Raw genomic sequence first — 15,450 nt, forward strand, 5'->3', positions numbered from 1 at the left:
TCTTAACGCAAGGCTTCGTATTCTTGCCTTTACGAGTATTAGTAAAATGGTGTTTCTCATCTTTCAACATTTGATTTTTATCATGTCAGTTCAGACCGAAAAAGGACTTGTGCTTCCTGTTGATTCAAACAGGTTATTCAGATTAGTATAATTCTGAGAGCTTCAAAGCTCATAGGCGCCTGCCTGAATTCCATCCTATTCTACCCTCTTTTCTTCACTTCTCTTCAAGAGTTACTTTTTCAGAAAAAAAAAAGAAAAAAGTACAAGCACCACCCACAACACAGCTAAAGTACCCACTTGAAGCATTTTTCAGACAACGATCACAGAGAAGAGCTAGTTACTTCCCTTTTAGGTCAGTATCCAACAACCAGACAGCCCATCCACCTCTTCCTACCACCCCACATAGGACAGGCTTTCTCCTCCATCCACAGATATCGATGGTTTAGCAATCGGTGCTGTCCGTTCTGGAGCTCTGTGTGATACCACTGTTCAAAATGTCTGGAACCCCAGAATGACAGTAAGGGGTCTTCCAGAAACGTGAATATAGAATATACCTACAACTTCCACGATGTAGCAGTGGGCATAAAGAAAAGGCATTAGACAACATCTGCATCATACCTGTAACCCTACATATGTATTCTGAATAGCTGGGTTTTCAAATACAAAAGGATTGCACTATTTGCAAGAGCTAAGTAGGGTAGTCACTGTTATTTGCGTTCACAGGAAAGGCAGAGGGAAGAAACATAAGGGAATCCGCTTTCAAGCAACCCCGAGCAAAACTGCAAGATGGGAGAAAGGTAAGGAGAAAGCAGGAGATTGCACTTACCACTTCAGCCTCTTACCATCATCCCTCACTGCATTTTCTCTGAAAATAGCACATAAACCATTAGGATACTGTCCATGACTATCTCATAGTCACCTAACATCTGTAAGATTATAGGGCACAAATAAAGGGGCTGAGTGCATCTGCAAACTGTTCATAGCCTTACACCTGTACAGCTGCAAAAACCTAAGAACTACTGTGTGTATTCATGCACAGCTGAGCGTTTCAGTAAAAAGTGACGCTCCTAGGCAAAAGATGGACAAGGTAGCATGCCAGGACATCATCTTGTTGTAAAGATGCACCTTCAATAGATTTTAGGATGAAGTTTACACCACAAAGTTTTTTTTTTTTTTTTTAAACAACTCCCATAATATGGTTTCAAAAGATCTGGTCTGAAGATTACTTTCAGACTAAATTTGGCAAAGAACATCAGTTTCATTAAACTCTGAAGAATCAGTGTTTAAAATGATTTACCAGCCACCAAAAAATTGACGCTGATCTGAAGTATTTTTGTATGCATATGCTCTGTCTTCATGCAGCTCAACAATTTGTTCCCACCTCTTAAACCTTCTACTCAATTACCTTTTCCTAAAAATCTGTGCAGTGAGTACCTTTTAAGAAAACGTCCAATAGCACAGAACAATTTTAGGAGAGGCCAATATTTTGAAAGTTTAAACAAAAACCCAGGCCTCCCAAGAGATCTGAAGTTCAGATATGGTATACAGTGGAATATTTTGATCCCCTAACACACACCAGAAGCTCTAAATACTTGAAAAGCTTTGGAAATATTCCGAGATATAAATGGGTTTCTAGTGATGGAACAACTTTAGAACAGTTCCTCTGTAAAATCTATGATAGAGTAAACTTTCTGGGTTATCTCAAATACTATACACCAAAATCCAATAATTGCAAGCTCCAAAACAGTTACAATACTACAAGGCAAGGTTGCTTGGAAAAACGTGTATGCAGTAGGTTTAGATTCCAGAAGATGATGGCACTGTTCACAATGCACATTTAAAGGTGAAAATAAGATATTTAAGAAGCTGTCATGATTTGTCAACTAGTCTGGAGGAAAAAAGGGAAATACACTGATCAGCTTCGAATCCATATACACACTCTAATGATAACACCACTTATATTAAACAGATTCTTAAACAGCAATTGTAAATACTTCACAAGAATCTGTTTTTATATCCCTGTGCTGAAACTGAGCACCTATTACATTCAAATTTCAATAATATACATAACCCATTCATGTTTCTCAAACTACATCTCCACATTTGTATGAGTAACTGTCAACGACTTTGAGCTGCGGATGCACTTACAACAGGTGATCACAGAACACATTAAGAATATTAAATTTTTTACTGTTTAAAATTTAAATCAAAGAGTTCACGCTACAGCTCTCACTGTATTAGCAAAGAACAAATGTCTAACCACGCTCACCCTTTTCCTGTTTTGAACGTAAAACATGGAAGACTTATCTGAAATCAGTATTTCCTAGTGACTGCGTGTGAGGAGGGGCATGAGAACAATCCTGTTCACAATATCTGATCAGAACTGTGGTGGGATAAGTGGAGCATGAGAGAGGTGTGGTTCACTTGGGAGGGGCTGTGGAGAACAGCACTTTGGGAAACGCTACCTGAAGTATTCTTACATACCAACTTCTAAGGAGGTTAATAATGACAAGTTACCTTAACCAAAGATATTTTTATTGGATTCAATATTCAAGCATCGTTAGGTTAAGGTCTTTTAGAAAAGTAAACCAATAAAGAGAAAAATAAAACCCCCCTTATGAACGACAACCGGTACATGCAGTTTAATTTCAAATAAAATTATTCTGGGCTTGTGAAAACATGCCAAAAATCAAATAGAAACTAAATTACTGAACAAGGTATGAACAAATTACTCCATTTTCAAAAAAACTGAATATAAGTTTTAACTCTAGTCACCTGAAATTGATATTAGTCTCTTAGTATAAGGCAAAAATAGTAATCTGTTATTTGTGTTTTTTAACCTGTGTTACGTACAATCAGCAATAGTTGCATCATCAAGATCATTTAAAAGCATGATCAACAGTAAATGCTGACTCATGCATTACGATCCTCTCAACACACTAACAATTCCATAGCAGTCTCAGAAAGAAAGTGTCTGGTTTTAGTGTTGCAGAGTGTTTTTGGGAAGTGTGTGCATAATTTCATTCTCATGCGCCACAAACACATGTTAGTGTTATAGTCACGTAGCACAAATAACTATATTTCTTGCAGATTATAGAATCTGCACAGAAAATAACATAAAATACTTTGTGCAGTTTTTAAGCATCCCTCATCAGTATAATTGTATCTACAGATTTTTATGAACTTATATGTAATGACCCACCAAAGACATTTTTACAATATTTATTAGATTATGAATTTATAAATTCAAGGACTCAAGAGGCACATAGTTTAAAAGGCCAAGAACACTGAAACTAATGAAGTCACAGAAATCAGAATATTTATGGACATAATACCAGTAAAAAATAAAAATCACATCCAAACTAAAAGCAACACTTCTTAAAGAGTCATCCTTCAAAGTTCGCATAATAAAAAGTCTCATTTCCCTCAAAGAAAAATAATTCATCCCACCTACCAAGCTAGAAAATCCTATTTACAATTGTACTTTAATCAGAAGAATCATTAAGTTGTGTAATACAGCCACTTCTATTCTGCCATTAGAACTTAACATTTCTTTTAAAGTATATTGTATTTACAAATGCATAAATATCCTAACTCTGATCTTCCTTAAGATCTGAATGAAAACAGGTTAAGTCACAATACAAACGTGTTAGTGGAAAAAGTGTTTGGGCAGCTGCATATTCAGTATCATTCTCAAAGAACAGGAAGCGAAATACTTCTGATAAAGCCCAAGTTCATCAACTAGACCAGGTCTTTAAGTTACGTTAATGAAGATTAAACGTCTTCTGTGTTAATTCTTTACATTGGTTTCTTCAGTCAACTTTCACCACGCTGTATATTTTTGTTACGAACCAAAAGCACGCAAAGAATCCAATTGTCCCTAAAATAATAAAAAAAAGTTATGTTAGGACACTGTGCATAGGAGACATCCTCAATTTCTATTTATAGTTTGTAAATTAGGACATATGCACATGCAATCTCCTTCCTTTAGTCCTCAGTACATCCAACAGATCAGATAATAGACATTTACAGACAGAACATCACCCTCCAAGACTTCAACAACTACATCAAGTATCTCATCATTTTCACAGTCATTGAGCTCATCCTGTGGAAGACTCTGTGTTGTTTCTCTTCCTCTATATTTGTTCTTTGTTGCTTTCATTATTCCCCAGTCTAGCTCTTTCATACTGCTCCATTTCACCCCTCTTCACTGACTAGTTATGCACACTAACTGACCTGCTCAACTGGTCAAAATAGTGTTGTACATTTAGTAATACAACTAGATTAACAGCATCGAAAGTTTCGCATTTCTCAGTTTGTGTGTCAAGGTCTTGGGAAATTACAGTACTATATTAATTCCTGCTTAAATCAAATTAATATAATTTTCAGAATACGGGGAAGTTACAACGCAATTTGCATCTCCTACTGAAAATATTTCTGTGCTACATACCTCAAAATAAGCACTTCTAAATACTTACAAGTCAAAAGGTATAAGCAAATTGAACTGAAATTAAAGGGTGAGGTTTGTTTCCCTTATTAATTACAACCTTTTAGCTAAAGTAGAGTTAGCTGCATCCTTTTTCTTCGTGAAGATACAACAGATACAGGTTTTTAAATAAAATACTTTTTCAAATGCAGAGCAGTTAATATAGTTGGGGTTTGTCAATCTAATTGTATCCCTTCAAAATGCAGCCTCAGTTAGAAAGATAGATAATGGACTCGAAAGCAGTCTAGAACACCTGTTAGGGAAACCTTTACTTCCCACAAAAACTAGGACAGGAAAAAAGCCCTAAAGATGATCTGATTTTGCTTGAGCACCTCTATATCATAGCCTTAACTTATGCAAGAGATAAGCAAGCTCTTAAAAAAGAAAACAAACAAAGCCCCCACACCACCACCACCACACACACACACTTTTTAATTTAAGATTTGAGAAGAGGCACAATAAGAGTTGTGTGCCAACTCATTCACTATAAAAGCTTGTAAGGAACCATGAATGATATCACAGTAATTTTTTTTTCACGCTTGCTAAACTACTGATGTTTAACTGACTCATTTACTATGATACGTAGTTTTGGTCCCAGCTGTGAATCAAAGATTTGTCACGTAGCTCCCGGTATTTTGCCTGCTGAGTCTGATCAATGACCTGGAATGCAGTATGGAAGCAAGTGCCTGAAGCATGTGTTACACTGACATAGCAGCAGGGCACCGTCAAAACCCTTCCTGATACTGACAATTTTTAACAGATGAGTAAGCAGCAGCAGAATAGTTTTGATACAACAATTATGAGTTTCTCTTTTTAGCTTCTTTATCATTTTGACATACGAACTCAGTTGCCTTTAGGAGTAGTTTTTGCTAAATTGCTAGTGGGCTATTTCATTTACCATTCTTTACCCTGCCTCTATCTTTTTCTGTAAAGCCTTATCTCAAAGCACTTCAACAAATCTCTGAGAGAAGTGAATGTATCTGCCTGTGAAGGCATTTAGCATACCAAGCCAAATGGACACAGTTATTCTCAAGTCTAAAGAAATATGAATGTTCCTCAAATTGAAGGATTATGTGCAATTAATTGGGGCGGAGGGGAAATAGTGTGATGTCTCAAGAAGCATATGATGTCTCAAAGTTGTTGACCCTAAGGTTAACTTTGTATGTATCCTCACCTAATTTCAACACTGACATTGAAAATTTCTAAGAACTAAAGCATAAGACTAGAAGTTTAGTTTGAGCTGCACAGCATAACTTGTCTCACCACTGTTCCAATTACATACAAGTGACTACCACAGAAAGCATCCGAAAGGTCCGAGATAAACAACCTGCCCTTTGCATCTTTGTGAACCCACCCTTGAAAAGGACTCCCCAAATTTGATGGCAGACACTGCACAACCAATTGCTGATGACCAACTGGAAGTGAACGTGAGAGCAAAGAAAAAGGGGGGATGCACTGGACACATCTCGATGCCTTCCGATGATGTCATGTGACATGACTGACTCGACAGATTAAAGGCAAATGAAAGATGGAAATTGTATGGTGCCTTAGGTGCAGAAAGGCAGCTAAGCCAAGTCTCAGCACAGAAGTGACACACTCGCTGCACAGTCCCCCGCAACTTACATGTAACACTCCAGAATCACTGCATGCATCCAAAGAACAGACTGAATAAAGCAGACACGGTAAACACTTCTGGTTTTAGCCAAAAATGTCTACTGCTAAAGGCCCAATATTTATTAGAAAAGCTAATGAAACTAAATGAATTGATGTTACCTATAGGTAAGGCCTGCTTATTTTTTCATGCCATGTTATAAATTTGCATTGCATTTAAAATTGATCTGCATACTGCAGTACACTTTGTTACTAGTCCAAACAACCACGCATTCTTAAATTCTTTACTTCAATGAGAAATTAGTACCCCTATAAGGAATCAAGGTTAAAAAAAGGCAGAGTGAGAAATAAAAGGGAGTAAGTGAGAAAGGAAGGCAGAATTTCAGATCTATGTATTTAGAATAGCTTGCTAATCAGTATATGAAATATAAATAAAAGTAAAGATGAGCTGTAACTCACAAAACATTTACAAACAATACCAAAAGAGATTAGACTGACTTTTTAAGAGAAGCACAGAAGAAAAACTAACTACTTTTAGAACACAGTTTGATCACTTTTGAAAACTGATTATATAACCTACTAGAGTCCAGTTCCCTTCTTTGAATAAGCAATGACCCAAGCAATTCTTTTTAGTACCTTGCTCCTAAATCATCATCACCTGCATTCAGTTCTGGTGTACCAACTGCTTCAGTATTTCCTAGGTTGAAGTGGTGAGGTCTTTGAAATTAGTATTCTGTTACTCTTAAAGTGAGCACAACTCAAATTTCAGTTCTCCCACTGGACTTTTTTGGTTCTCCTCTATATTACGTGGAACTGAAAATTCTACTTACAGTGACATCTGTATTAAAAGCTCTGATGGCAAGCCATTTCAGTTCTGAGAAGCCTTGAAATACGGCCTTTACAGGCATACATATAAATCCATATCAGAGCCTCAGAAAACATTAAGCTGTATCATAAATGTGGAGCTTTAAATCATTTAAAGTATCTCTCAGTTCAAAATAATTTTTAAAATACTGCTCTGAATGGTGAAGTCCACAAAGACCGGCTACATATTTTGCTGGAACGGAATACAGTATTTTCAAGGTTTTTGAGGAGTTGCTAGTTGGTACCTTCTATCATGAAAGTTTGAAAAGAGACTTCTTGCATCCTTCACAGCCATTCCTTCCCCCAAACAAGGGGGCATGTTTCTCACATGCGTGACTGAAGATTCCTTTTCAGTACTAAGGACGACAAAGGGAAAATTTTGCCACCTCATCTCACTTACTGAAGAGGAAATCGAAGTGCAGCACCTAAGGTGGGTACTTTCTCAGGAGCAGACAATGAAGATAAGACTATGTCAGGAAATGGTTATCAGGAAATGGTTATGAGAACTTTGCTTAAGTAGTTCTGTTCCCCTTCCCCTGTCACTTCTTTAGTACAACTGGGAAAGAAGGTAAAAAGCTCTAGTAGAGAAAACACAGGAAAAAAATGTCTTCACTGTTAACTTTTACTCATCTTCTGTCCTTTCCCTCTATCCCACAAAAGTTGCCGTTTCTTTTTTAACTGCCACTGTTACTGTAGACCTGATGGTGTTTTTGAAGGGTTTTTCACCCTACTTAACTAACTTAAAAAATTGAGTTTGTCACAGGAATGAAATCTGGAGAACTATTTATCTTGTTCAAAGAGGTCATGTTTGAAGTTCTAATTGTAGGCAACTCCTCAAACGGGGCAGTCCACTTCTGCCTCCTCCCCATTTCATCTCTTTCATTAGATTCTGTGATCAGAGTTGCAAAATGCAATGGAAGTAGATCAGCAGAAATCAAAGACTTTATACTAATTTATGATCCTGTATCAAGATATTTTTTCCCAAGGGTTCTCCTGAGCAAAGCTAAAGTTAGACTCAACATTTAACCAAAGTTCAATATACTTACCTGTGAAAAGGAAGAAAATCAAAACCATAATCATGGTATAACCAAAGTACAAAATGGTGCTAGCTGTTCCTGTGATTTGCAGTTTAGAAAAAAAATAATGTATAGCGTATATTAAGAAATAAACTGCAGTGAAACCACTAGTGAGAAATGAACGCCACTGCCAGTGATAGTCCTAGAAGGCATAAGGAAAAAAAGAAAAGAAAAGCGTGAAAAACACGTAAAGAAAAACGTGTAAGTAATATTTCATATACCTCTAACACACTGACCATCTTACCAAATGCAGAATTACAAGCAAACTTTTTCTGTTATCACGTTATCCAAAAGTCAGTTTTCATAGTGTTTGTCTACAAACAAAAATCTGTAACCAACAGTGCTTTAACTAGACCATTCACAATTAGAGATAAGAAAGCTAAAGATCAATATCAAACAGGCAAAAATCTAAAAACCCAAACAACAACATACGCCAGGCCTACTATTGCCAGCTACAGACGCTTTTTTTGCAGGTTGGGCACATGCGACAACGTGCTTTGATTAAACAAAAATGGATTTCTTTAACACCTTCAGAAGACAGAGATTTAGACTCTGAACATGAGGTGTCTGACTTAGTGGTGCTCAGTGCAGGGTTTTATTATTTATTACAAGTTTTTCCAGAACTAGCCTGAATTTGCTTTACTTTTTAAAAACATGCTTCAAAGACATTTAGTAACTATATTTATGTTAAACCCTGTAATACTTATTTTCAATCACAAAAACCTTAAAATTCTGTGGAAGCATCCTTAAAACAGTATTAGGCATGAACACCGAAGAATATTTCTTACCTCTGCACATAGATGGAAGTAGCAGAGCAGTATTGTGGCTTCAGAACATGTAATAACCAAAATAATGAATACCAGAAACAGGAAGCCAAACATGTAATACATCTGGTGAGACCTGTAGAAGGGTTTCCAAAAAACACCATTTAAAATGCACATTATGCTAATATTGTATTTTCCTCATATACAGTAACATCAGCGTCATCTTATTTCCTTTCCTATTGAGGTACTGTCACTGGTGTGATACAATTGACTAATTTGCTTTCCGAATCAAGAATATGAGCCTCAGCAGCTATAGTCTGAAACAGTGAGAAAGCAAGTGCAAAGCATGCCCCTGCTATTTGGGGTTTTAGGAAAGAACTGACTGGACATAATAAGTGAAATTACAGTTCCAGTGAAGTCAGCGTGACCTCTTCCACTGACTTCAGCAGAACTTGGATTTCACCTCACATTTCAATCAAAGGGGCAGAGCTGCAAAATAATAAGAAATGTCAAATGCTGTAGATGTGTATGCTGGGTACGGGCACCTATTCAAGGTTCAGAAACAGTTTAAAGAGATCCAGTAACTAAATTGTGCCAGAAGGAAGGCAAATACCTCACAGTAGATTAGTTTGTCAGTGTGCTATGAGCTCACATCAGAATTCATTTACACTGAACAAGTCTTCAGTGAGTTATTTTCAATGTTTAAATGAATTACTCCCTGGTGCCTTTCAAAAGATTTAGGAAAAGCTTTTGTGTTTTATTTTTGTCCATGTAGCAATACGGCTACATTTCTAGCCCAACAAAAAACTCCAGTCATTTTTAATATACTTACTCTTCTCAAGTTATATGCCATATGTCAGCTTCAGAGCCACTTCCACACAAAGTCAGAGAAGTAGCATGAGAAACCTAACTATCTGAATATTGTAGGTCAGCTGCGGATTGCTAAGCATATCACAGCCACGTCTCTGCACCCCTAGACAAGCAATACAGGCGCAGAACACCTTCTAAATTACAAAATGTTAAAATGATGCATTTATATTTTTATCAGTATATTGGTAACTCTGCAGCCCCTAAAATCCATCAAAATATCTGGAAGAAAACCTTCACAGAGGAATTCCAACTTTGTATGACAGAGGAAGCTCAAACAGAGCGTATTTAACTTACCAAATACTATTAAGTATAAAGAACAACTGTATGAAGATACATCCAAAAGGCAGAATCCCTCCCATGATAATGCCAGGCAATGGCTTCGTATAGAACGATTGTTCAGGAATCTGGCGAGGAATTTGATTTGTGCGAACAGGGTGTTCAATAGCCTTTAAATGAGAATAACAGATTGCTAAATAAATAACAAGTAAAAATACACCACCACCTTTTTGCTTTCCTCTGGAAAAAAAAGAAAAGCAGAAATCTACTTCTGGCAAGTCTATCACTATTTGTATTAGACATACACCCATCTACCACTACACGTGTACATTTGCAACTGGTACTGCTATCAACATCTGCAGAGCAAATCGTTTAAAGTGACCTCTTGCAGAAAACAGAGCAGCAAATATTCTGGACTTCCCTCTTTACGATTAAATGATCAGTGATTCGTTACAGAGCCTGAGCTCATTTTCCACTTTTCAACTTGGGGACGGTGGTGGTGCAGACTCCGACGTCCCCTTCTAAAAACCACCCTTGTATGTTATTCTTTAGGACGTACTCCAAGAATCACATTAGGGTAAACTTACAAAATGAGAGGATTAAGCCTGGCATGGATTTAAGCTGCATATGTAGACCAGCATGGTTGGAAGAAAAATTTAAGGCAGATAAATGAGCACTTTGTCATCTTTCCCCTTTCTTAAAGATTATATCAAGAGCACCAATAAGTATGGCCAGGTGCTTCTTTTCTTTTTCAATTTTAACGTATTTATGATATCTTTTACATTGCCTTGCAGCTTATCAAATCCTCCTTTTTAAAAGCACCTGTCATTGTACAAGGCAGGGTTGTTTGCTGGAATTTCAGCCTGGCTATTGGAAAAAAAATTCTGAATTCCAGTTAAGAAAAATGGGACAACTACAATTGATCTAAAAAAAACTCTGAGAATACTTCAATTTTCTCCGAAGGCATTCCTTGAGAGTTAGAGAGCTGAAACTCTGGCTTCCTATACACAAAGTAAGCTCAAAATCCATTAGTTCTGATATTTTCAGATTGTACGGCACAGTAAAACACTTTTTAAGCAAAAAGCAAGCGCCAATTTCACTATTTAGGAAGGCTTTGGTGACCCACGTCACAAAGAGTCCTCGTATCAGTATGTACTATCGGTCAGTTTCGGAGGAACTTCCATCTAGTTTAGTCAGTGGCTGCCAAACAGCGATATTCATTTACTGAAGACGCAAAGAGATTTCAAGGGAAGTCTAGCCATTTCATCAGAAAATATTCTTCCTAAGATTCAGTGTGGACAGAGGTAAGAAACAAAAAACATGGGGAAAAAAACCCAGAAATCCGTAAGTTACTTTTCTTATTTTTAGCTAGGTCAACAACATTTTCTAGTAATGAAAGAGATGCTAATTAAAATAAAGAATACTCAGATCACTACTTTATCTGGAGCAGCCATTCAGTTAAATATAATGATAACTCTAATCATTGTTGAGGGATATCACCACCACTAAAGATGATAGTGATGGCTATCATCATTTTTCTGACTAAAATCAGAAATCTTGGCATCTCAAGAGCAGGTGCCTAATGCAACTCTTAAGTAGCTGAACAGGCCTGAAGCTGACTTAGGCACTACTTCAATCATAGTCCATACAACATACATACACACACACACACACACTTACAAATCAATTTCTCTTAAGAAAAACACTTACATTTTTCTTAAAACCGAAATAGGCACCAATAAAGGTCAGCGGTACAGATATGCAAAACCAGAGTGCCAAAATAGCAACCAGAGTACCAAATGGAATAGCTGCTGAAGATCCTTCTCCCCAGAGAATGAGGTTCATGATAAAAAAATCTGCAAATACAATTCTGAAAAACACATAACATACTTAAAGCACAGAAATACTCAAAATTTAACGTTGTCAATAGCACTGTATTAAAATTTTATTGCAATCTCTGTTACAACCAAGTGACATACATAAAATATCAAAATGAAGAGGTCAAGCTAGCCCTTCTTGTTTAATCTGGTGGGACTGAACTCCAGCAGGAGCTGACGTTCCAACTAACCAGTTTCAAATATATGCTTGTCTTAACTACACTTCAGGGTAAGACTGCTTGCTGTGATTAAGTAGGAAAATTTAGCACAGTGATTATACAGTATATGACACCATATAAGACCAACTACAGTGTGCTCAGAGAAACAGCCTAGAGAATACAAGAGAAATCAATGAAAAAGTGTGCCTGTCTAAAACTTACTATCACGTTGCTCTTACTTAACCAACCTTTTCATGTGTCAAGAATAAACAAAAAGCTTACAAAAAAAAAATCTAAGGATGATATGCCGCTAGCATATTTATCTTTGTCAACTGCACATTGGTGTTCCCATAGCTTCTAGAACAAAGGGATGATGTAATAAGATTTACTTGTATAGCTGAAGCTTAAAATTAGCTATGCATGTCAGAAAAGCAATTTAATTCTTTTAATCACAGCTATATTCTGACTTACCCAGGACAAAGGAATGATGTCAGCAGGACATTTGTTTTCCATTTCTCACCTCCAAATGCTATATTAAAATATTTGACAGTTATCAAAATATGCATTAAGCTCACAACTATTAATTTTCCAGTCGATTTAGCAGTTTTACTTAGCTTGCAGCAACTCAAATAACGTGTAATCACGCCCAAGTTTAAAACAGTACACTACGTCTTCAGTTAGGAAAATGAATTTCCCTCATCATACTGCTTAATCACAAAAGAAAACCTCGAACCAAGCTCAGGAAAAGTGTCTGAATAAATAAGTTGGGCCTCTGGCAACTTTATCTTTCTATGTTAAAAGAAGGAAACAGATTTGCAGTGTGTGTTTAAGTCTTTAAAAACAGTATAAACCTTGTGTGTTTAAGGCGTTTAAGCTTTCCAGTATTTGACTGCAGGTTCAAGTAGAAAAAAATATAAATATAGAAAAAGCAAGCTTAACAGTTATCTTCAAATATTTATTGTCTAAGAATCTTACAAGGAAGTCAAGACCAAAATGCTTACAGGAAACAGTAATGTTCTGCTACTCTCAAAAGCATTAAGTAGTGCTGATATCACAATACTTTATTAGCTTTATTAAAAAAACTGTATGAATTCGTTCTACACTGATAAGAACTCTAGTCAGCATACTTTCAAAATTAAAATATCCTGCCGGAATTCAGTGAGGCTGACAATTTCATCTGAGCAGTGTCATAATGATATGCTTTCTTATTTCAAGAGTCAGAAGTGATTATGATTAGCATGATTTTAATTAGGTTTCTATCCCTTCATAAAATCTTGGTAGAACTTGGCACCGGTTATCAAGATTAACCATTTATTTTCAACTCAGGCTTCACTTTAAATGCAATGTCAACAACAACAACAAAAATCTAAAACCTAAATACATGTTCCAGTTGTATTTTGCTTCATATGTCCCACAATATTTTATAACATAAGGAGAAACATTCATGTTTACGTTCTCCATACACTGTGTGGACCACCAATTGTCATGGACAACAGGCATATCTTTGAAGCAATGCCTGTCTCACTAAACAGAATATCCAAATATCACCAAAATGATTCTCAGTAAACACAATATGAAACACTTTAGCCACCTCTTCACTGAAGATACAGAATCAATTTACCATCAACATACTTTCAAATATTTTTCAAAATACAAAACATCCAGCACGACGTAAAGAGTACTTCTGTTTTCAGGTACGCTTTCAGTCCTGAAGTTTCATTTCACTAAACTCTAATTGGAAATTAGAACAAGGAAATAGTTTATGACCTCATCTCCACCACTGTAGAAAAGCTCCCTACAAAATGCTAACCCTTTTTTCCCCAGTGGTTTTCCCCACATGACAACTGCATAACGGTTAGGAGAAACTGGAGGACCCAATGTGTACAGTGAGGTCACAGTTCAGAAATAAATTCCTTTCATAGCTCAATCTGCTCAGAAGTAATTTAGTCCAAAAGACCTACCTCAAAGTCATGAACAGTCTTGTGCCTTAAATAAGGTAAGTAAAGCAAGCTGTAGGTGGAATGCTTCACTTGAAAATAAAACAAAGGGTAGAGGGACAAATCATTTAAGGCTGGTAGGCCTTCAAACGAGGGCTAACTGGGATCAATTGAGGAAAATACTACAACTGCTATAAGGGGCCCAAACACCACTGGGTGGATTTCCACACCAGAGAACTCTTAATAACTTTTTCTTCAGTCTAACCAGTACTAGTCTCCTAAACAGCTAGGAAACACGCTAATACAGACAGGTGACCCAAACCTCAGGAAAGCAAGTACAGAGGAATTCATGATTTAGGAAACAAATGTGTGAAAAAAGTAACATCTGTGGCAAAAGCTGAAAGTAAGTTAAGGATTTCCCCCTCCGCCCAACTGTGGGAAAAAAGAGGTACAAAATTGTCAGAAGTAATGAGCTTAGTATTAATAAAATGAAATTTGTTTCCCCCACCCATAAATACATAGCTGTGAGAGCAATTCATGGTCTTCAGGCATGATCACATCAAAATCAATTTAACTATGTTATTTAAATATGACATAACAATTTAACTATGTTTTATAGTTGTTTTGTGTTGTTAAGTACATTTCTCTATCCTGCCCTGAGGGAAACTATGAACAGTACCATAAAATAAAAATCAGTTCTGTGATGATAATTCAGTTTAATTAACTCAAGCCCTGTCATTTTAAATAACTTTTACTTACACTTGTAGAATCTGGCAGCAACATAGCCTGCTGGAGTTCCAAGCAATACCCACAAGACTACAGCACAAGTCATTAGAGCTCCCCGGTTAGCAGGTGACAAAAATCCCAGGCAAGCAAAAACTATGAAGCAGAGATGCACAATTTTAGAACTGAATTACACATTTGGTTTAAAATCAGTACATCAGTTATTTTCTTAAAATCTCTCTATATATTAAGTCGTATATCTACTGCACCAGCTCAGCTGTTTCTAATCTTAGTCTTTTAAAAAATTTCTAGATAGAATAGAAATTAGCATTTTTATTAGTCCCACGCAATGAGCAGTAAGAGATACTGTGTGCTCAACTATCTTCTCCCTCACCATATTACTTACATAGGGTAACAAAAGTCATTATTAAGATCTGCGTGCCAGAGCCTAGAAAAACAGACAGCAGCATTCCTTTTCTTGGGGGCCTGAAAATATCACCATGAACCAGTTTCCAGCCAAATTCCTCCTGAGCATCTTCCTGTAAAGGAAACACACTATTTTAAAATAATGGATCACCATTTAAATAGCCTGCTACAGGAAAATATTTAGCTGAAAAAATTACACTCCGAATACATTTTAGCAGGTACACTGCAGACTTACAGTGGAATCCATCTGATTGTATCTTGCAATGTCTTTATGCAGCGTCCTCAACATAATCATAGCTACCATTCCAGAGAGAAAAAGAACAATCACCAGGGAATTCATGATACTGTATTAAGACAAAAAATGCACCATTAAAATTCCAAT

The 15,450-nt window shown here is 36.5% G+C and overlaps 1 protein-coding gene across 1 annotated transcript in view; it reads right to left on the reverse strand.

Moving 5' to 3' along the window:
• Positions 1 to 3,206: 3,206 nt before the first annotated feature.
• Positions 3,207 to 15,450, reverse strand: part of TM9SF2 (transmembrane 9 superfamily member 2) — a 29,301-nt gene continuing 17,057 nt past the window's right edge. Inside the window, exons 9-17 of the mRNA XM_068928222.1 lie at positions 15,304 to 15,412; positions 15,049 to 15,181; positions 14,679 to 14,798; positions 12,454 to 12,511; positions 11,658 to 11,817; positions 9,966 to 10,117; positions 8,826 to 8,937; positions 8,008 to 8,179; positions 3,207 to 3,880 (exon numbers count right to left, since the gene is read on the reverse strand). Coding sequence (XP_068784323.1) covers positions 3,813 to 3,880; positions 8,008 to 8,179; positions 8,826 to 8,937; positions 9,966 to 10,117; positions 11,658 to 11,817; positions 12,454 to 12,511; positions 14,679 to 14,798; positions 15,049 to 15,181; positions 15,304 to 15,412 — 1,084 coding nt within the window. The 3' untranslated portion in view covers positions 3,207 to 3,812. The remainder of the gene's footprint in view (positions 3,881 to 8,007; positions 8,180 to 8,825; positions 8,938 to 9,965; positions 10,118 to 11,657; positions 11,818 to 12,453; positions 12,512 to 14,678; positions 14,799 to 15,048; positions 15,182 to 15,303; positions 15,413 to 15,450) is intronic.

This window comes from Struthio camelus, chromosome 1 (assembly GCF_040807025.1).
Source record: "Struthio camelus isolate bStrCam1 chromosome 1, bStrCam1.hap1, whole genome shotgun sequence".
Lineage (NCBI taxonomy): Eukaryota > Metazoa > Chordata > Aves > Struthioniformes > Struthionidae > Struthio > Struthio camelus.